This window comes from Protopterus annectens, chromosome 1.part0 (genome assembly GCF_019279795.1).
Source record: "Protopterus annectens isolate FY-2018-M chromosome 1.part0, PAN1.0, whole genome shotgun sequence".
Taxonomy (NCBI): domain Eukaryota; kingdom Metazoa; phylum Chordata; order Ceratodontiformes; family Protopteridae; genus Protopterus; species Protopterus annectens.
In genome coordinates this window covers 512,474,558-512,496,818 of record NC_056725.1, presented here as the reverse complement: position 1 = coordinate 512,496,818, position 22,261 = coordinate 512,474,558, and the positions used below count along the sequence as shown (strand labels likewise).

The 22,261-nt window shown below is 40.4% G+C and overlaps 1 protein-coding gene across 1 annotated transcript in view; it reads right to left on the bottom strand.

Annotated features, from left to right (window-relative positions):
- The window catches only part of LRRC73 (leucine rich repeat containing 73), a 374,871-nt gene that overhangs the window by 166,303 nt on the left and 186,307 nt on the right, over nucleotides 1-22,261 (bottom strand). Inside the window, exon 4 of the mRNA XM_044061041.1 lies at nucleotides 5,373-5,473. Coding sequence (XP_043916976.1) covers nucleotides 5,373-5,473 — 101 coding nt within the window. The remainder of the gene's footprint in view (nucleotides 1-5,372; nucleotides 5,474-22,261) is intronic.

Below are 22,261 nucleotides of genomic sequence, written 5' to 3'. Positions count from 1 at the left end.
TTTTGTCACTATCATAGGATCGAGGGACCACTCGTGAGGTTGCAGAATGCACCTGCTCAATTTGTCAGCTATCATGTTGGAGCTCCCGGGAATGTGTATTGCAATTAGAAAGCAGTTGGAAGCTATCACCCATTGCCATATTCTCAAGGCCTCTCGGCATAATGGGCAAGATCTGGTGCCCCCTTGTTTGTTGATGTACCAGACCAGTGACATGTTGTCTGATTGGATCGCAATAGTCCCTGATGGAAGGATGGAATGAAATGCTTGCAACGCTAGTAGCACCATCAGTTCCAGGACATTGATATGCAAAAGGGCCTCTGTCTCCAACCAGGTGCCTTGGACAGAGTTTCCCTGACACAGCCCCTCACCCCCCACCCCATCAAGGAGGCATCTGTGGTCACCATGGCTATTAGTTGATGGGGTTGAAGGGGCAAGACCATTGTTGGGGATTTCGAGACATCCACCAGAGTAAATCTTGCTTGCATCTCTGAGTTACACATATCCAAAAAGACAAAGGATGTTGTAGAGGGTACCACTGAGTGTGAAGTAGCCACTGAAGGAGTCTCATGTGGAATCTAGCTAGAGGAACAATGGTGATCGAGGCTGCCATTGATGCCAAGAGTTGGAGTATAGATCGAGCGGGAGATTTGTGGTGATAGAGTAGCAGTTGAAACTGTTGCCTTATTCTCTGAAGCCTGTGGTCAGGAAGGGATGCTGTGCAATTTCTCATGTCCAACATTACCCCTATAAATTCCAAAGACTGAGTTGGGGTCATGTTGGAATTCTCCCAGTTTATAGTGATTCCCAGGCTTTAAGCTGTTAGGAGAGTGTGGTGCAGGGCTTCTTCCAGTAGATGCTTGGTGGGGGAGGTGAGGAGCCAGTCATCTAGATATGGAAATGCCTGGAATCCTTGAAGTCACAAGTGAGCGATAACCACTACCATGCATTTGGTGAACACTCTGGGGACTGTAGAGAGACTGAAGTGCAGAGCTCGAAATTGGTAGTGACTGGCTCCTATGCGGAAGTGGAGGTATCTTCTTGAGCATTTGTCCATCTTTATGCAGTAATACGCATCTTGAAGATCTACAGAGCACATCCAATAGTCTTCTTCCAGAAGAGGAAGGATAGACTGAACCGTGACCATCTGGAATTTCTCTGTTTTTACAAATTTGTTCAGTGTGCTGAGATTCAGAATTGGTCTCCAGTCCCCTGTATTTTTTGGCACTAAAAAGAAGCTGGAGTAAAAACCGGATCCTATCTGGTCTGGGCGGACCGTCTGGATGACTCTTTTTGTAGCAGCTTTTGGATTTTGTGTGCTGCTGCTTCCATTTGACTAGGTGGGATGTCGGGTAATACTCTGGATGAGACTGGACAAAGATGGAAGGGGATGCAATAGCCTCTGGATATTATCCATTGTACCCAAGAGTCGGTGGTTGTATTCTGCCAGGCAGCGGGGTACAAGGAAAAACGACCCCCGACTGCTTCCAGAGGTGAGCAGTTGGGCAATGCTTCAAGAGCACTGATAGGGTTGGCCACAGAAGGAATCTCTGGAACCCCAGTTTTGCGGACCTCCTCTACCCTGAAAGGGGCGTCTTCCATTGGAGTTCCCCCTCTGCCTGTAGGGGAGAACTCGGCACGTGCTTCCCGGAAAGAGCCCTGTGATTTCCTGTGCCACACCTTCCCGCTCCTCTGATTTCTGGAGTAGAATCGTTGAGGAGTGGAGTGACTGACACCAATGGCAGACAGGGTCTTGCCATCTTGTTCACACCTTGCCAGCGTATCTTTCACTTTAGGGCCAAACAAAGAAGCGGCCTCGATGGGGGCATTCATGAAGGAAGCCTTAAAAGAGTCTGTAAAGGCACATCCAGGCATGTCATCTGGTGACAATACCCGCGCCTGCCGCCCTAGCCGCCTCTTCCATTGCATGAGAAATGAGACACATGGAAGAGTTGGAAATGGACTCTAGGGTGGCTATCTGAGAAGCCACATTGTCACAGACCTCTTCAGAAACAGCTCCTGCCAAGGTTTCAGACAGCTGATTGATAAGATCCCACTGAAGACTGGTAAAGTTTGCCAAATAGTTCAAAAACCTTACGACGAAGGTTGATGAAGCAAACACATGCTTCCCTAGTCTGTTAATCACCCGGGACTCCTTGTTGGGCAGATGGACAGTTTAGCTCTCTTCTGCCAAATCCTTCTTAGTTGCAGCAGCCACTACCATAGCATCTACTGGAAGACCTCATGACCACTGTGGGTGCTCAGCTGGGGGCAGTAATATTTTATCCGGTCTCCTTGGTATCGCTTCCAGGGTGTCAGGAGCCTTCCATGTGGGCTGACGAGCTCATCAGCAGGCGGGGTGACCCAGGAGGTAGCTGGCCGGGCACAAAAGGCCTGCAGGAATACAGATTCCTCAGAGGAAGGATTAGAGGACTTCCAGTCACCTCTCTGTCTAAGGATCTTGAGGATGCCACCAAAGGACACCTTATCAGAGGGAGACCGTGGGGACCCCTCCCTGTCATCAAAATCCGTATCTTCAGTCAATGACTCCTCAGTGGAGTCCATGTGCTTCCCCTTGTATGACACCTTGCGGGGTACTTCCTCAGTGGGTGGTTCTGGCGAAGACTGCAAAGAGGGGGTCTCCTGGGGAGGAGAAACCTGAGGCCCTTGTGCCTGGTGGTTGTGGCTTGTGACAGTTGTGGCACAGAGAGGGGAAGAGGACTCCGGTGTGGGATTTGCCAGCGGAGGCAAGCGCCCTCTCCATGGCCTGGAAGGCCGGCCCGCCCAAGGAGGGATGGGAGCCCAGAACAGAGTACAATAACCTTGGAATCAGGGTCACACCCCGCCCTGACAAGCTCACCCCCAGACCAGGAGTCTCAAGAGGACCGTGAACTGTGAGACAGAGAGGATCCCTGGAAGGTGCCATAAAGAAATCGGAGCGGAGCCAGAAATGCCCTCCCCCACGGCACAGCCACTGACCTGAGAAGAGCCCGATGCCCAGTGCACCGAGACCACAAGGCCGACTCCGGTTCCAAAGTGAGATCCACTACTGGAGTCGGACGAAAGGAAGCTGCTGTTGGAGTAAACAGGCTTTGAAACTTGGGTAGAAGTCGAAGGAGGAGTGTACGTTGGCAATTGAGGAGATGTATGTTCTCCTGAAGGAGGGGAACGTGGACTTCGACAGTTGAGAGAGACCTCTGGCCACAAGCAACTGGTCAACAAGCTGCAATACATCTTGTTCAGAGAGACTCTTGGCTGACCTCACAGAGAAAGCTGATGGCAATTCTGGCCTTTCTAGAAAAGGACTATATTGACTGCCAGCAAATGGATCCAATGAAGGAGAATACTTAATCCTTGCTAATTCAATAGTTGCAGAGCCCAGAACCGAGGACGTCTGCACCGAAGAAAACGGTGTGGAAGTAGTCTGTGCCAACAACGTCAGTGCCATAGTAGTTGAAGGTGTCTGCAATGTAAAGGCAAAAGTCTGCCCCGATCAGTATGGTGCCGTCGAGGAAAGTCTCTGCACCAGTAATGTGGACAGTGCCGAAAGGACTGCATCAAAGGACATGGTGCCAAAAAATTCTACGCCGTGGAGTAGAGAAAAGTCATACTCGGAGCCGAAGGGGATTCTACCAACGGTGTCAAAGGGGACTGTACCTGCATGGACAGTGCCGGTAAGGGCTGTGACGGAACTGTCGGAGCCATAGTTGTCTGCACCGGGAACTCCGGTGCCAGTATCGATAAGGAAGACATGGCTGGAGACAGAATCATTTGGGGTGGTGCCGAGCCTGGAGCTGACAGGGTCTCAGGTGGCAGCGAAGTAGTAATCAATTTCACCTTCTTATGAGTCAATTCCTGACGATCTCCAGAGGGAGAAGAGGGGAGCGACCTCAATGATGAAGATAAAGTACGCCTCTTACGGGGTTTAACAGGGGGGTGAGCCCTCCAACCCAGAAATAGCCTCACAGAAAGGAGACTTGAGAAGACCTTTCAAAATTAACTTATTCTTCCTCTCGTTAAGAGTCCTGGTAGAAATATTTTTATAAATCCCACACGGGGGATCCACAGTAAGGTGGCAGACATTCAGACAGTAGACACATAAGTCATGGCCATCGGAAAGCGGTAACTTACGGCTGCAATCCTTACACTGCTTGAAACCAACGCTACTTTTCTTATCCGACATAATGATGAGGAGAAGAAGAACAGTACCAAAAAGAAGAGGAAAGGCTACCCAAAATGGTAAGAAGAGAAAAGGAAGAATTACCAACGATGGTAATGAAGAATTGCCTCAAAGGTAAGAAAAAGAGTAATAAAGGGAAAAAACTACAGGGAGAGAGTCTAAAGTATACGATAGGGTAGGAAAATATTAGTAGAATTATTAGTAGAATCTATTTGAAAATATTTAAAGTAAGAACAACGTATAAAACTTTCAAAACATTAGACACTTAGCTGAGAGAGTGGCTTGACACGGCTGTACAGCAATGCGGAAATGAGATCTGAGGTAACAGGGAGCAGAGCATTCTGGGTAGGACCTTGACCAGAGAGTTTTTGGCTGACGAGAGCTTGATATTGGCTGGCTCGGTTCCGAGGACAGAACCGATGACCCATCAGTAAGGAATGAATGAAGATTAACAACATCACATTGTATATTTCTAGCTTAAGAAGTCCTTTACAACATAGGAAAGTAAATTATATGTGGAAGTTTTTTGCCAAAGGGAATTTATCAGCCCAGCAACGGGACAGCACAAGCCGACTGCCTGCTGAGGAATGCTCTCTTTAGCAGGAGGAAAGCTCTGAAGGGCTTGATGCCCAAACCTGTTTTTGTAATCAGCTCGAGCCGACTAATGGTTTGGGTGTGTGGAAGGGTACCCTGAAGCTTTGGAAGCTGGATATAACCCATATAGCTTAGTCTACTGCAGCAGTGATCAATATGAAGAACATGCAATACTTCACTGTATAATGAAATTCCATTCTGCATTAACAGTGAGGATGACTGAATCTTGGAGAATACATTCCTTGCGATGTAATGAATCCAGTAGCTCTGTGCCTATTAGCAACTTACTGAACTCATTTATCTCTTCTCTCTCTCTTTTTTGATATTTTAAATGTTCTAAGTAGATATTAACATGACTTACCTACTGCTTTTATATAAAACCATCTAGTCATACGAATACCCATCTTATGCTTCATGGTCTGTACAAGTGAAATGCACAACCATAAGCTGTAAACAAGAAGGTTCCAAAACCTAAACGCAGGTCAAATCTATACCGAGGCCTTGTTCCCTCCAAAGACATTCAAATTCACAGAAAAAAATGACACATTTTTTATGTACTCTGTATTTTTTTAAAGCAAGCAGTTTTGATTTTTTCATGTACCTCAGCTGACTGGTTTGTTAGGCCAGTTCCTTCCAAATCTAAAACCTCCAGGGTCCGACTTGATGACACAGTGACAGCAAGCATCCCAGCAATGTTGTCCCCTGTGGAATTGAAAGAAACCAGTACAGTATAAAATCTTCTAATCTGTTTGAGACAGACTTCAGTTCAGACACAAACACACACAAACAAACTTACTACAGGCAAAAATGATATGACAGTTACTTAATGTCTCTCAGTATACCACATCTCCAAATTTTAAACTAGTGATACATTTCAAACTGATAGACACAGCCTCTGTACTATGTTTTTAAGAGATGCAGAGTTTTCCATGTCTGTATCAATATAGGCTACAACAGCCCTGCAACATTACAGTGAACATTCTACAAGCTGACTTCAGGGCCTTATGAATCTAAGTTAGCTGCTCTGTGAAACTCACAGCAAGGCTGCAGCAACATATTCCCTGCTATTGGGAGCTACTTTACTACTCAACAGAATGAATCCTTTCTTTACAAAATTATTATATTGCCCTGGCAGTTATTTCATACATGGAATAAAAAAATACAGTGTTATTAACAAACAGGCACAGACTATGCTTTTAAATTAATAATAGCAGGTACTTCCCTTCTAATTTTCACTGCCTTTTAAAAAATATCAGAGATCCTAGTTCACCCTCTGATTTGCCTCCTTATTTGGATAACCAGAGATTTGTCTGGTTTGAGGTAAAATTGTCATATGGATTTTCACCTCACATCTTCTAAGAGGCTCTTTCATGTATCTACCATTATTTTACTGATGTATTTAAGCAATAACCAAGAAGTGAGTGTGGAAAGACTGAAGATCTACTCACTGTTGTCATGGTGTGATTATGACATCAAATCTTCAATATACCCACACCCATGAGTTAGTTATTCCTATTATACAATGACATTATTTAAGAAAAAAATATATATTTTTTAAATAATGTCTTTGTATAACATTGCCATGGTGTTCCTCTGAATTGTTTCCGCAATCCTCCACATTTGTTGATGTAATGCGCATGTGCATGGGACTTAAATTCCCACTCTTGCACAGTATGTCAATGGTGTGGAAAACAAGCAATGGAGGCAGGAAAGTCTCTGTTGCCTTATTTTTTTTTTTTTAATTATAAAATCTATACAATTTAGAGATACGAGAGAGACAGGGCAGGAGTACAAGGAAAATCAGGTATGTTTTTTTAGTTTTGTAGAATGTACCTGATTTTCCTTGTATCTGCTCTGCCCTCCATATGTACCTCTCAACCTCTTAGCTCAAAACATGTCAACAAAGCTATAAACAAAGAGGGGACAAAGGTTCCAAAATGGGGACTGATTGTAAATGTTGCTCTTACAAATTTAGAAAGCTTGTGTATTTTCTGAAAGATATAAAGGCTGAAACTGAAATGCATGCCATTATTTAGTGACTTAATTCCTCAGTGATTTGTTGGAAAAACACTGAGGAACAGACCACAAATATGAGGCAAAAATCTGGATAGTTGAGACTAATGCCTCTGTACTATATACTAATAGAAAAAAGTCTGGCCACTCAATGGTACTTCAGCAACTGGACTTTTTTTCTATTGGTATATGCTCAATTTACAACGGGCACACTGGTTGGATGACCGATCAGTGAGCACGTTTCTGAATACTAACGAACTATTGCTATATCATTTCTACTATACTACAGTCAAGTTTAAAGTCTCATTTTTGTAGAACAACTTCCCCAAATTTCTGCTACTGTGCACCTCATGCATTGCTTAAAACATCTGTCGGTCTCCTATTTTTAATCTTTCCTAAGTGGTATAAATATGCTGCTGTTCATGTCACTGTGTATGCCCTATGTCATTGTAAATATGCAGTCGTTCATGTCATTGTGTATGGCCTTTGTTGTTGTAAATATACATCTCCTCATATTACTGTGTATGGCCTTCGTTGCTGTAAATACGAAACTGTTCAAATCATTGTGTATGGCCTTCATTGTTGTAAATACACAGCTGTTCAAGTCATTGTGTATGGCCTTCATTGTAAATATTCAGCTGTTCATGTTATTGTGTATGGCCTTCATTGTAAATATACGGCTGTTCATGTCATTGTGTATGGCCTTCATTGTTGTAAATATATGGCTGTTCATGTCATTGTGTATGGCCTTCATTGTTGTAAATATACGGCTGTTCATGTCATTGTGTATAGCCTTTACTGCAAACATACAGCTGGTCATGTCAATGTGTATGGCCTTCATTGTTGTAAATATACAGCTGTTCATCTCATTGTGTACGGCCTTCATTGTTGTAAATATACAGCTGTTCATGTCATTGTGTACGGCCTTCATTGTTGTAAATATACAGCTGTTCATGTCATTGTGTATAGCCTTCATTGCAAATATACAGCTGTTCATGTCATTTTGTACAGCCTTCATTGTTGTAAATATACAGCTGTTCATGTCATTGTGTATGGCTTTTATTGCTGTAAATATACAGCTGTTCATGTCATTGTGTATGGCCTTCATTGTTGAGCTACATCATTTTCTGCCACTATAAATGACTCACCTCTGTACAGAGTTTAATATGGTAGTTAAGAAGTACAGTAATGCTAATCTGAGAAAATATTACAAAGACATAATTTTAAAGCATCAAGAATTGCTGAATCAAGACATATCTTTTACTCAAAATACTAAATAATGTATATGAAATGAAACTTCATAAGTATAAACTATTTTCCGTGAAAGAGAACAGCTGAAAAACTGTTAAGTTGTTGATTTATGAAAACTGGTGTCTGCGTGGATTTCTGTCAGATGCTCCAGTTACCACCTGCATCCAAAAAAGGCAGGTGAATTGGTGATTGTCCTATGAGCCCATAGGTGTGCATGTAGTAAAGGTCTTAGTTCAATGTCTTATGCCCACTGAGTGTCAGGATAAGTACCTGCTCTCTTGCCAGCTGTGAATAGGATAAATTGAGAATCAAAAGATGAATAACTGAATAAAATAAATAATGAATAAATACCAAACACCTGTAAGTAGTAAAAAACTCAATTCCTCTGTGTTCCTGCACACTTACTTCCTCTGCTATCTATGACCTTTCAGTAATAAGGCTTCTAGAACTGCAGTGTTCTCCAAATAAACTATCTTTTTGTTCTTTCCTCCTAACCTTCTTTAATTTTTTTTTCAACTGGTGAAAACAACCAATCTGTCTTTGGCCATAATGTCACCAGTATTGGTAACTAACTTTAGACTTTGTTGCTTTAAAATCCATTTCACTGGAAATATAAGTAAAACAGTACATCAGCTCCATGAAGCAGAAGGATAAAGCCCTGACTATGACATCCAACCTGGGTTCACTCATCAGTCTAAGCTCTGAAGGAGCTGATGTGGGATGGTAGTGGAATTATGAGATACTGACTGCATACCTCTCTCAGGGATGGGGGAAGTTGAGGAGCATGTTGGGGACATACTAATGTCATAGATTCAGATGGTAAGCAGCAACTACATGACAGAGCTTTAGTTGGTATCATGATAAGTAATTGAGGACAGCTTCACCACAATGGATGGGGCATCTTCCTTTCCATGCCCATTGTACACCCATCCAAAACTGTCACACAGCATGAAGCTACTTAGGATATAGCCAATCCAGCAACCTAAGCTGCAGAACTGTCTGGTAGTAGGCATGATGGTGCTATACATTCCTTCGTCTCACTGATTTCCAGCCCTGCTGACTTAGCAGACCACTCCTCTGATGAAAATTAATAGCAATCCCAGGTCTAAACAGTAAAGTGTTCTGTGGAAATGCAAACAACAAGGAATGGTAAGGACACTCAATAAACAACAGCTGTCTTGCTGTCATGCCCCCCCAATCCCCAAACTTGCCAGGAAAACTAATAAAACTAAGGAATTAAAACAGAATTAACTGGTATGATGCACAAACTGTTCACTATACTAAAGTGTACCAGTATACTGCATTCCAAGACTCGTAGTTAAAGAGTATAAGGAGCATCTGTATACTTAAAGTGTACAGCAAAGTTCTAAAGCAAAGTTAAAGCTAAAACTAGCAACAACATCCCAGGCTAAGTAAAAAAACTTTCACAGATATTATCACAGTGACAACCCACCCCTGAAATGTGGGCCTGTAGTTAGGCATCTGGAAAACTATGTCTATAATGAACTGCCCTTTCATCATCATGTATCCACAGCTGTAAGGAAGTCCTTTTTCATTACAAAGCTTATACCTAACGGTATTGTGCCCAGATCCAGGAATGTAATTGTTCTATTGTATTTGGTACTCATTATACTTTCAGAGGTTCATAGATAAGTACTAGGCAAGCTGCCCTTGTAAGCCATTTTAAGCCTAGCCAATTTGCCCTTGGTGAGAATCAAACCCTGCATTTCTTGTCTGGGAGGTAAACACCTTAACCATTACGCCAACCCCCTGACCATTAGGCAGGGCATCAAGTATAATGTCCCTTTCAGTGTGGACTTATCCAAACAGTTGTCACTACTGGAATGACCACAACACTTTCTTACTAAAAAAAGAAATCAATAGACTAAATCATAAAAACTGTGCAGTATCAAACAGGCTACTGACAGGCAACCTCTGCCTTGTTTATACAGCTTCAACAGACCCTATTCAGTTAGAATTATTACACATTTGCAACTTCAATGGTATCTTTAACACCCAAAGGATTGCATACTCTTTTCTTAAATAAACAGAATGTGTTGGAGGGACAGGTTTGTATCACAGTTAATACCGTTTCTGTATAACGGTCTTCCATACCATAAAGCAAAGTACTTCTCTTACTCTGTTCATGTATAATTTGGATGAATGGATGGTTAACCACAAATTCAAAGTTTAGCACCCCTGTCCTTCATGGACTGAAGAAACATGTTCTTAAGATCCTCACAGATCAATAGCCGAGTAAGTACCTATGAACCTATAAACATACAGCTCAGTGTTTAAAGCCATGTTGCATTTCTTCAAGAACTGGTAATTCCCACTAAGCAATAAGTAAACTGAGAACATCTGGCTGTCCATTTAATGCATGCACCAAGCTGCACCATGTTGCTCTCCCTGTGTTTTTTCTGCATATGACCTTTGTTATATTCCTGACACACTTCCTTGCAGGATACAACTTCACAGACTGAAGACTTAAAATGATAGAACTGGCATCATAAAATTCAGGTAATATTGGACAGTCTAATCAACTGAAAAAGAATAGACACTAGTAAAAAATCTGTTTCTCAAGGGCATTGTCTACAAAAGTAAAGACTAGATGGACAGATTAAGAAAACAGTCCCTCATTGCCAAGTTCCTTTGTCTCAGATATTAAATGCTTAGTGATACAGAGAGAGGACTCTGCAAGGAGCCCTAAAGATTAATTAATGACCCAGTTTAGTTTGCTCCACAGATTAATGAAATGACTACTCATACAACAAACTAAATGACCACAACAACATGATGTCAAGCTGACATCGTAGAGATGATACAGCTGTAGGATGATACTGCATATGGTTGGCTTTGTCAAAATATAAGGATGCTCTACACATAATACTTAGGAAAGTTTAGTATTAGCTGTAAGTTGCAAATGACAGCTGCAATAATACTTGAGGCTTGTGCAACTAGTGTATGAAATGGATTAGTACACTAGATACATTGCCATGTTAAACGACCCACTGGGTTGCTTGCCCTATGGCTCAGTGTTGCAAGCTGTTTTTATTAATCTTAAGTAGGCCCACTTGGGATTAATAACTATAAATCTTTAAGTTCCGTGACCTCATTTTTCTGACTCACAAATCACTATCTTAATTTATTCACTACTACTCAGAATCAGGCCCTAAATATATGGCCCTCATGAAGTCCTGTAAATGCAAGTGGAACAGTGAGTTCCAGCTTAATCAGAAGATGCAGGCAAACTGCTGCATGGAGTACAAGAAGGAACAAAGGACAGTAAGGATAAGTGAAACTGTGTTGAGTTCCAGCTTAAACAGAAGAAGCAGGCAAACTACAACACTGAATATAAGAAGGACCAAAGGATAGTAAGGATAACAAGGCACAAAAGTTTTTACAGGTACATAAGTAAAAACCATAGTCTGTTTTAGCACCAGCAAACCCTGCGGTCGCTAGTGGCCCCCAAATATAGCAAGTCATCTTATTTTTATATTTTGTTACATGTTTTTTAAACCAAAAAAGCTAGTACAGCAATCTCAATAAACTTACTAAAACAGGTGGGTTGTAATACTTCTTAGGATAAAGAATCATAAGGATTGGAACCACTTCGAGTTTAAAATTCAAAGACATCTCTGGCTGTAATAACAGTGTTTTGTCAAATAGCAGGCTTTATAAATTCATTAAATGTTTTACCACTGACATAGTGCCCTTTAATTAGTCAAATCCTGCTGGTGGGCATTCTCTCCACTAAAACTAACATCATAGCTAACTATGGGCATCAGATATACCTGTGAATGCTGGGGCCCCACTAGTCATTCTTGACTTATTGGGGGCTCCACACAAGATGCTGCTGGTTGGAGGAAAATGAGAGGGAAAAAAAATCATTCAATCTCAGATTATGCACTTCATACAAAAACAGGGTTGCGATATGATCTTGTTAGTATAAAGCCCAAGTGATTTCAAAGCCTGGGATTTTAAGGATAACAGATGTTCCTGATTGTTAGAGATGGTTTTCTCTTTCAGGGAATTTTATACATACTGGCAGGACACCAGATACTATAACTCTCAACTTCTTTGCTGAAGAATTCAGGGCAAAGCCAAAACTAACGGCAGCATAAAGACTTAAATTCAATAATACTTTTTGTATTTTGCATCAATATGCATTTTACGGGCAATTAGTAGTATGAAATTCTGTTATTATCGTGTGTATGGAGGGGGAGGCTGCAGTGTAAGTGTAACAAGCTGGCTAGTTTCTTTCACTTTCTATTATGAACATTGTGACAAAAGGAGATACTACCAGCCCAGCTAACTGGAATTTTGTAAATAATTATATGTAATTTATGAACATCAACATGATTTATATAGAAGTGTGACAAAGGGAGATACTGCCAGCAAAGCTGTCTGGAATGTTATAAATGGTTATGTGTCATTTGTGAATGTCAATATGCTTCACGTAAAGATGCTTGTGTTACAAATGTATTAGAGCTATATGTCATGCATATATCAAACTAGGTTTGTACAGACATGTGTGTTGAAAAGATATTTTATAAAGTACTGAGCTTAAAGATGTATCCACAGTGTGCCCTGCTGGAAGAGAACAGAAATGTACATGCACTATTGAAAGCGTTTAAATCTTTATATTTAACGGTGGAAATTGGAACATAGGAGGGTATCCTCAGTGTAGTAAAATTTCAGAAAAAATAGCTGAAATTAAATTACTTTATGACAGCAAGGAGACAGAATGTCTAAAACTAGGGAACTTTCTGTATTGTGTTTTACTGTTTTATGAATTCCAGCATTTACCACAGGTCTGAGGAAAACCCCTTCTCTATGTATTTTCACAGGCAGATGACAGAAGCCAAATTCCAGCAGTGGGGGGTTCACCTGGGTTAGAGTTAGATGACAGGAAATACTGTAATGCTACAAGCTATTGCAGCAGTAATATTTGAGATATTAACTTGAGGAGTGTAAGAGAGACAGCATTCTGAAGTCTGTCTTGGACCTGACAAGAAGACCCATTCACCATACATTTGCCTTGCTTTGTAAGCGAACTAGGGTATAGTAATTCTCTTAGATTTTTATCAGGAATATAGTGAAGCATAGTTTAGATGTTTTTCCTCATGTCCTGCAAGATTGTTTTAAATATTTCCTGTGATTTTGAACTCTGATGTCACTGTAAATATATATTTAGTATTATCTTGTTCTTTTACTGTTTATTATTAAATACATTTAACCCTTTCTTCGTGTTTGATCTGTGTAGAGATATTTAGGTTCTGACAGTACTTGCATATTTATTTGGTGACACCATGGGCCACTCCTAATAGCCTTGCTTTTGGTCAAACTACCATTTGTATTGATGATAACATTACACAGTAAGATTGGACATCCTTAGTTAAGGACCGTAAAGTTGCTGATAAGGAGCTGGCTGATGGCAGTGATAGCTACCGTACAGTCTGGGCAAAATGAGGCATTGCTAGTAAACCTGTGCCAGCCTTTCCCAGGTGTAGGTGTGTGTGTGTGTGTGTGTGTGTGTGTGTGTGTGTGTGTGTGTGTGTGTGTGTGTGTGTGTGTATATATCAAGCCTCAAAACATGTGTGTCAGCTACTTGGGTAGGAACACAAAGCACTGGTTGGACAGATAGGGTGCTGGAGGTCTTGGCTTGGCCACTCAGCCGAGATCTCAACTCTATAACTGTGCTAGTGGGGAGTCTTATTGTGGATCTTGAGAGAGAGGGAGAAACCAGCCGCGGACTGACTGTGGTCCCTATGTGCTCTTAAGGGAAGTTATACATGATGCAGAGATTTTTATCTGGAAATACTGTGTGTGCATGAGTCATCCTCCCAATGTACATTCCTCACTGGTGCTAGTGGTAAAGATTGAGGCTCCTTGATTACTGCTGTCAGTGGTATATAAATCATGTTGATATTTACAAATGACATATAATTATTTAAAAATTCCAGCTAACTGAGCTGGCATCTCCTTTCATTACACCCCCCCCCCAAGACACAAGCAAGTTTTTCAAGTGACCCTTGAGAAACGTTGCCCGATAGGGATGAGCCTATCTAGGAATACAATACCCTATTCCCTGTCTTGAGATTCTAGCAGCCTCGGCATTCCTGACCCCATTACAGTGTTACACTGTCACATCATATGCCTGCAACCCTAGGCTCCACCATAGTAAATTGGGATTTTGCTGGCTGGTTCCATGTAGTCATATATTCCCCTCAGACTCCTCCTGCCTTCTACTGAAAGCACTTAGCAGCAGGACCTCCCTATCATGGTAACATTTCATCATGTTAACATGGTACAATCAGTGCCCTTGCCTCCTACCTAGCAGTTTTACCATGTAGTTAACATCACTCACCTTCCTTACCACTTTGAAGGGTCTCTCCCAAGCTGCTTGCAGCTTGTGTCTGACAGGAATGAGATCCATGACCTGCTGCCCCAAATCATACTCTCTAGCTAAAGCATTCCTGTCATACTAGACCTTTTTCTGTTGTTGGGCTTCTGCCAGGTTCTCTGGTTCAAGCCCATGAGTTCCCTGAGCCTTTTCCTGAGGTTTAGGACATATGCCACAACAGACTCCTTGTGGGATTCACACTCACCCTCCCATTCATCATGAATCAAATCTAGAGGTCCCTTCATCCTATGCACATACAGAAACTCAACGGGTGAAAAACCTGTGGATTCCTGGGGCACCACTCTGTAAGCAAACAGATGGGGCAGATATTTCCCCACTCCCTCTTAAACTGGTTTGCAAATGCCCATAGCATGGTCTTTAATGTAGAGTTTTACCCCACCACCAGACCATTAGTCTGGGGGTGGTAGGGACGGTCTTTATATGCTTCAGCCTACAGTGCTCCCACAGACAAGTCAGCAGGTCTGACATGAAATTGGCACCACTGTCAATCAGTATTTCTTTTGGGAAACCCACCCTGCTGAAAATCTCTAACAAAGCATTTGCCAACTTTTCTGCCTCGATGGAGGACAAAGCCACTGCTGCAAGGTATCTAGTAGCATAAGCTACTACCACTAGGATGTACTCTCAGAGGCCCCACAATATCCATAGCTATCCTCTGAAAAGTGTACAAAGATGGTTACAATAGCTTCTGTAGGGTAGTATACTGTCTATGAGCAGCAAGTTGGAATACATTACTATAATCATTATTTTTTCACTTTCCTCACAATTATACATCAGGATGCCTTTTGGGGGGGGGTAAAGAATGTGGAGGTATGTTGTTTACATGCACAACAGCAGTCACTTGAAATATATGACTGCAGCCATTTGAACCTCTGTTTTCATTCCAATTTAACACCAGAGGGATGATCTGTTTCATTCTAATTCAACATCAGGAGAATACACAGACAGGGACTATCTTCTTTTCGGGGGGTAGGGAAGCAGGCACTATTACCAGATAGGCTTTATATATCCTCTCAAACATTAGTCTTGTTAGTTTATTGTGAGCTGCTATTTTGTCAGCTTTGAACACAACTTATGCCTTCCATGAATGAAAAAATAAAGACTGAAATTCTTTTCTTATTCATGATTTTTGTTCAGGCCACCACTGGACCAAAAGGTTAGGAAATGCGCATAGCATCGATAACCCTATGACTTCTATAAGACTGCTGGCTGCAAACTCCTAGCTTGATTGGATTATTTCCTACACAGTTATTACTGTGCTGTTTTGGTCTGGGAAGGTGTACTAAAAGGATTGAAAGGAAAAGTAAAGTTGAATGACAATGAATTTCTTTTCTTAATCACAAATTTTGATCAAGCCATCATCAGATGAAAAGGTTGTTAAAAAAACAAAAAAAAATGAAATATACATCAGAACATACAGAAAGACACACCTTCTTGAAAAAGCTGAAAATTAAGTCAACGTGTGAGAAAAGGGAAGAAAGAATGTAATATGCAGGGTGTGGAGAGCCTGGGGTAGGAGAAAACAGGGGGAGCACTGGATGGTATGAGTGTGTGTGTGTGTGGGGAGGGATTAAAACAGTTGGCAGGGGCATCATTTTGACAAAATTGTTATAATGTGTCATTGCAACTAAATGCCAGCCACCATCAATGTTCCTCTGTGAAATGGACGAAAATTTGTTTGATAAATATAGCTAGAGTTCAGTCTTGTTTGATAAATATAGCTAGAGTTCAGTCTATGTACTATTGCTAAAACTGCATCATGAATTAAAAGGTTGCTTAGGAGGGGTGGCAGTGACAGGATGATACTTAGACTGGAAGTATATGGGGGCTCATGACTTGACACTTGGTGGGGACCCCCAAAATGTTAACACCAGCTCTGTAGGTGAGGACAAGTTTGAGAAGACTAACAAAGGCAACCTAAATAAGTACTTCTATATTGTTTCCAAGTGGAAAATGACAGAAGAACGGGCTCAACACTTCAAAACTACTGTACAGTACACACCAGAAACTGTGGAAAGAGAGGGGCTTAATCACACATACAGACACAAAGGAAGCAATCTTCAGACAACTTTCAAATGTGCATGTGACCACAGTTACATAGCTAGCCACAACACACCAAGTGGAACTGATGGAGTTTAGGAATACAGTAGGCTCCCTTCTGACAGTGGTTCCAGTGGATTCAAAGTAGGCAGACAAAGATTCCATTCACAGAACTGGCACTGAGGTGACCACTACAAGTTGTTTGGTGCACAGAACAGTCTATGAAAATATCTTAATATGGGAAACTAGTGAAGTACTGAGTTCACCATCCAAAGATCATCAGATTTCTTAGGTTCTTAAGCAAGAGGTTATGTCAGCTGAGACTGATGCACATTATCTGGCTGAAACTACTAGGATAAATCAGAATGGGAAGATACATATTACCTGTTGCTTCACAAAGTCTTCAACACTACTGCAGCTCATTTGTATTTTCTGTACAGAACTAGCCAGAAAAAAAGCATTAAGCCCACCACACACACTCTCTCTACTAAGATCACATTTCAGTAAAATTTCAGCAAGAAAAACTCCAACAGTTAACCACAGTCATGAAACAATCAAGTGGACAATAAATGAAAGAAAAAATGTATCTGATAATTTCAATACAAAATTTTAACAGGCAAAATGGTGGGAAACTGACCACTTAGCAAACAAATGCACAAAGGTAAAACAGGAGAAAGAAGAGAGAGATACAGTTTATCACACGAAAGAATATAAATGTCCTGGGTCAGTGCAGTAAAATGTTGAGGTACAGCAATGGGGTGGGGGAATGCAGCTAATGCTGAAGAAAAAAAGATTGTAACTGTACAGCTACAGCAGTATGAACATCTCTAGACAGCATACCTCAAGAGGAACACAAAACAGAACACAGAGACAAGGACTGTAACAGTAATAAAGAGGTGGATAAGAAGTCCCAGAAAAAGTGGGGATCCCAGCATGCATTCTCGTAGTGGAGAAGGAAAACTACACGTGACAGAGGCAAGATACTAGTCTTAATTTCACAGGTTTAAACACAGAAAAAAAGGATGATGGAGAGACTGAGCTACTAAATGAATACTTCAGTTCAGTATGCCTACAGGAACCAAATGTGAAGTCATCAAACAGCTAACGGAAGTACCCAGGGTAAAAAGATCATACCAGACCCTTAACGGGAGAAAAAAAATCCTGAAAGAAAATCGAAAATATAAAGGTGGACAAGACAACGCATTTGAGGAATCAATTTATTTTCTTTGTATTTGTTTGATACACATTTTTTTTTATTTTACCCTACAATTATTACAGAACTGAGAAGAGACTGGCAATATCATTAAACTATCCTTTTTTTACATATCATAGGTGGTTAACATTCATGAAGTTCAAAAGAGGGCAAATGTGATTCTCCTTCAAAATAGTGATGGTGGGACAGAAGCTGAAAACAACTTACAAGTCAGAGACCTCACATAAAGAGAAAATCACTGAATTTCTGCTGGAAAAAAAAAAAAGTAATTTTTTAATAGTATCCAGGGTAAGTCGATTCACAACAGGAAGGCCATGCCAGAGAAATCTAACGAAGGAAAAACTACAGGTTACCAGAATACAAAATAAAAAGCAAAGTCAACTACATATACTCTTATGTTGTGTATGGATGTACTGATTAAAACTATTTAGTGGAAAAGAAAGCCAACATGTATCTGAAAAGAAAGGGACTGGTCACGTGACCTACTCAGACTTAAGGCGCATGACATGATATCGACTTTGAACAAAAACACGAATCACACCAACCAGATCTCTTGCTCCAATCCAAGCCCCTGTACTCGGGCAGAACGTAAAAAAGTTAACCAACGTAAATTTTCAACTAAACAAAACGCAAGGCAGCAGTTTTGCTCATGCACAATGTTTTAATGTATAAAATCAGAAAAACTCCAAATGGTTTAGCGCTTTCATCTGTCGCAGACAGATTTCATCAGAACCAAGCTCCCAGTCACACACTCTGACGTTTATAGTACCATTTTGGCGCCTTTTTTATATAAAACCTTATAATAAAACTTTTTGATACAAATTCCTTTTATAAATATAATGGTTCATAAAAACTTCTGTATTGCATATGTAACATTGTTACATTAATACCAAATAATATTTAAAATTTAAAAACCATATAATTATTATAGACATAATATATAAACACTTATATGTAAAATTGATATTAATTGATACTAATAATACATATATACCTCCTACTTATCTAAAAATGTCTACTTATTGTGCTAGTAAAACCGTGTACTCTTGGACCGGTCAAGAACTACACACAATGTATGCTTGCAATTGTTTGACACTCTACGACAATGGAATTATGTCATACTTATATTTACTAAACCTTTGAACCCTGATAAACTCAATGTCCAATATATTTTGTTGTATATTGTAATGTAGATGTAAATTCCTATGCGTTTCCCCACAATAAAAAGGGTTTCAAACTAATATATTCATTCAATCCTGGGAATGTGGTGGCATCCAGCATTATTTGCCATTTGCTTTCCAGGCATCCCAATTTTACTTTCCAATTGCCTCTATCTACTGAGCAGTCAACCTGATCCAATATTGAAAAAATAAATATATGATCCTTACTTGTGGCCTTTGTGTGTTTACTCAAGGCATTATTTTCATCTCCTTTTTTAGTTTTATAACAATGCTCGTAGATTCTGGTCTTAAACTTCCTTTCAGTTTTCCCCACATAATATACATTGCATTTTTTGCACATAGCGAGATATACAACTCCTTGGCTATTACAATTCCCCTCCTTGAATTTGCATACACTATGGGTACTATTTTCCAAAACTACACTTTTAACTGGGTTGATATACTGACACTGTCTGCATGCTCCACATTTCTTAGTCCCATTTGTCCTATTTGGTTGTGTCCTACATGCATTAGTATTTATTTCTGTTAGTTTTTTTAGGTTCATTCCTGTTTTTAATATTATCTTGGGTGTGGCACCAACTGTATGTCTTGCTTCTTCATCAAAATTGAAAATATACCAGTGTCTACGTAATATTTCCTTCACCACATTTGTGTATGGATTATACATCAAAACGCACACCCTTCTATTGAACTCCTTATGTGTATTTTTTACTATCGCTGGTTTACCTAATAATGGTTCATATTCCTTACCCCATTGTGATTTAACATAATTTGTCACATCTATCAACATGCTATTGGGGTATCCCCTTTCTTTAAACATCTGGTGGATAGTTTCTATTTCTTGGTTCATGATATCTTTAGTGGAAGACATGCGAGCAGCCCGTACACATTGTCCCTTTACAATATTCTTGAAGGTGTGTGGTGGATGGCTGCTTCCATACTGTATGTAGTCGTTGGAAAAGGACGGTTTCCTATATAATTGAGACACAAATCCATGTTCATCAGAGCTAATAAATGTGTCTAAATACGGGATTCCCTTCCTTTCAACAGTGTGTGTAAAACTCAAAAATTCCGTGGTGGAATTGATATATTGAATAAATGATGGAATGGTGTCCATCTTACCTTTCCATACAATAAATATATCATCCAAGAAACGAGTATACAGTAACATGTGCTTGTAATATTCACTTGTGAAAATGTACTGGTTTTCCCATTCGAGCATAACTAGATTTGCATATATGGGTGCACAAGATGCACCCATAGCAACTCCATTGATTTGTCTGAATGTCTCACCATTAAATTCGATGTAATTGTGGTCCAGGATTAATTCCATAATGCTCATAATCAGTTGAATTTTATCCCATGTACAGTCAGAGTATTTCCTTAAGCTGTTACAGAAATAATCTAAACCTGTATCCTTGGGTATACTGGAAAATAGGTCCTTTACATCCACCATAATGAATATTATTTCAGAATTCCATACATCTAGGTTTAATTTGTTCAAAAAATGCCAGGAAAATTTACGTTGGTTAACTTTTTTACGTTCTGCCCGAGTACAGGGGCTTGGATTGGAGCATGATATCGACTTTGAATAGGTCCTATGGAGACAGTCCAGGTAAAACAGATACAGAGGATAACAAGTAAAGGAAAGAATGGTTACCAGTGGTGCACCACTGGCATTACGCCCAGGGCAAGTCCTTTATTACAGCCATGTAAGTGATACGGCACAGGTCCTGGAAGGAAACACCTACAGTTCTGTTTATAATGGAAGCAAAAGCAACAGTGTTAATTCACAACATTAAATACAAAGGATGAAACGGCCTTTGAAAAGTTGGGTTAATAAAAAAGCATAGTATCTTTAATTTAATAAAAAATGAAAAATAATGCATCTAGGAAGCAATATACTGGAAAGAATGCACAGCTGAACTGCAAGCAGTAGCAACAAGGTAGTCGTTTTATTCTACTTTATTTTATTTAAAGTTTGTTGAACTGGTCCAAGGGCCCTTTTTATCCACTTCCTAGGCCAAAATGGCAAACACAGACTACAATACAAGAAATTGCAATTACTTGGGGTACCTTTAAAAATATATTAACTATTGAGAAAAACAATATAAGATTTTCAAGTTATTGCCACTTCAAAGGTTCATAGCTTCATAAGTTGTTACTAGGCTTTTTAAGTCCAGCCAAGCACCCCAAACCTCTGACAAGTTCTCATACCCTTGATATGTGTAAGCAGGGACTTGGGATATGAAACATTTACAAACAATGGCCTGTGAGATGAACCATTTGCAGGCTGCCTGAGCCCATTAGAGATATAGGTGGCAAACCAGGGATGATTTTTTTTGCTCCCCATCCAATTTTCTAAGTTACACTTGAATTGAGTTTGGGAGGAACACTGCTTAACATGGGGCTGTTCCAGAGAAGGGGTACTCTCTGGAATACGTCTCTGTTTCTCCAGCAGGTCCAATTTATATCACAGGCAAGGTTTAAGTCTTTAGAAAGGGTAATTCTGGTGCTGTTTGTTTTGTGGATATGCAGAAGTCCACCAGGACAGGGTTTGACAATGTCTTGTATGTCAGGCATAGCTCTCCCCTCAACAGCCTGTAGGAGATGGAATACAGGGATAAGGCCTTGAAGCAGTATTCACAAGACATGCGGTTTATGCCCTGTATTGTTTTAGTGAGAACCTCTGTGAACATTCCAATTGTTGGATGTACCTGGTTAGGTACATACCAAAGGGTGAACTGTACTCAAATACAGCTCTGATGAATACAGTGAAACAAGAACTTCCTTGGACCTAGATGCCATACCTTTGTTTATACGTTGCACAACATAGAATGATTTTCATGTTACTGTAGACACATGATGGTCAAGGGCCAGATTACTGTCTGTGTGTGTCCCCAAGTTCCTGACTACTGGGTCAACTCTTAGGGATGTGTTGTCAATATGATAGTTAGCAGGGATGGATGACTTCCCAAAGGATACTATTATGCATTTCTTGGCATTTAGTTTTAGTCCATGGCTGTGACACCAGTTGTTTGTCTGTAACAGTGTTTCCTGGAGAATATTTACATCGGTGGGGGACTCTATGACCGCTCCTAATTTGCAATCATTTGCAAATTTTATCAGCAAGAGGTCAAAGACATTGGCCTTGATTTCAGAGAAGCGAATGCCAAAAAGAAGCGGACTTGGGACCAATTCCAGAGGGACTCTGCTTGTAACTGACCTATTTGTAAAGGTGGGCTCCCCAATTATATCTTTCCAGCTCCTATGAGCCAGGTGACTATGTATAAACCCTTATCTCTTAAGTCTGTCAACAATGTGTGCGCACACACGTAATATATATATATATATATATATATATA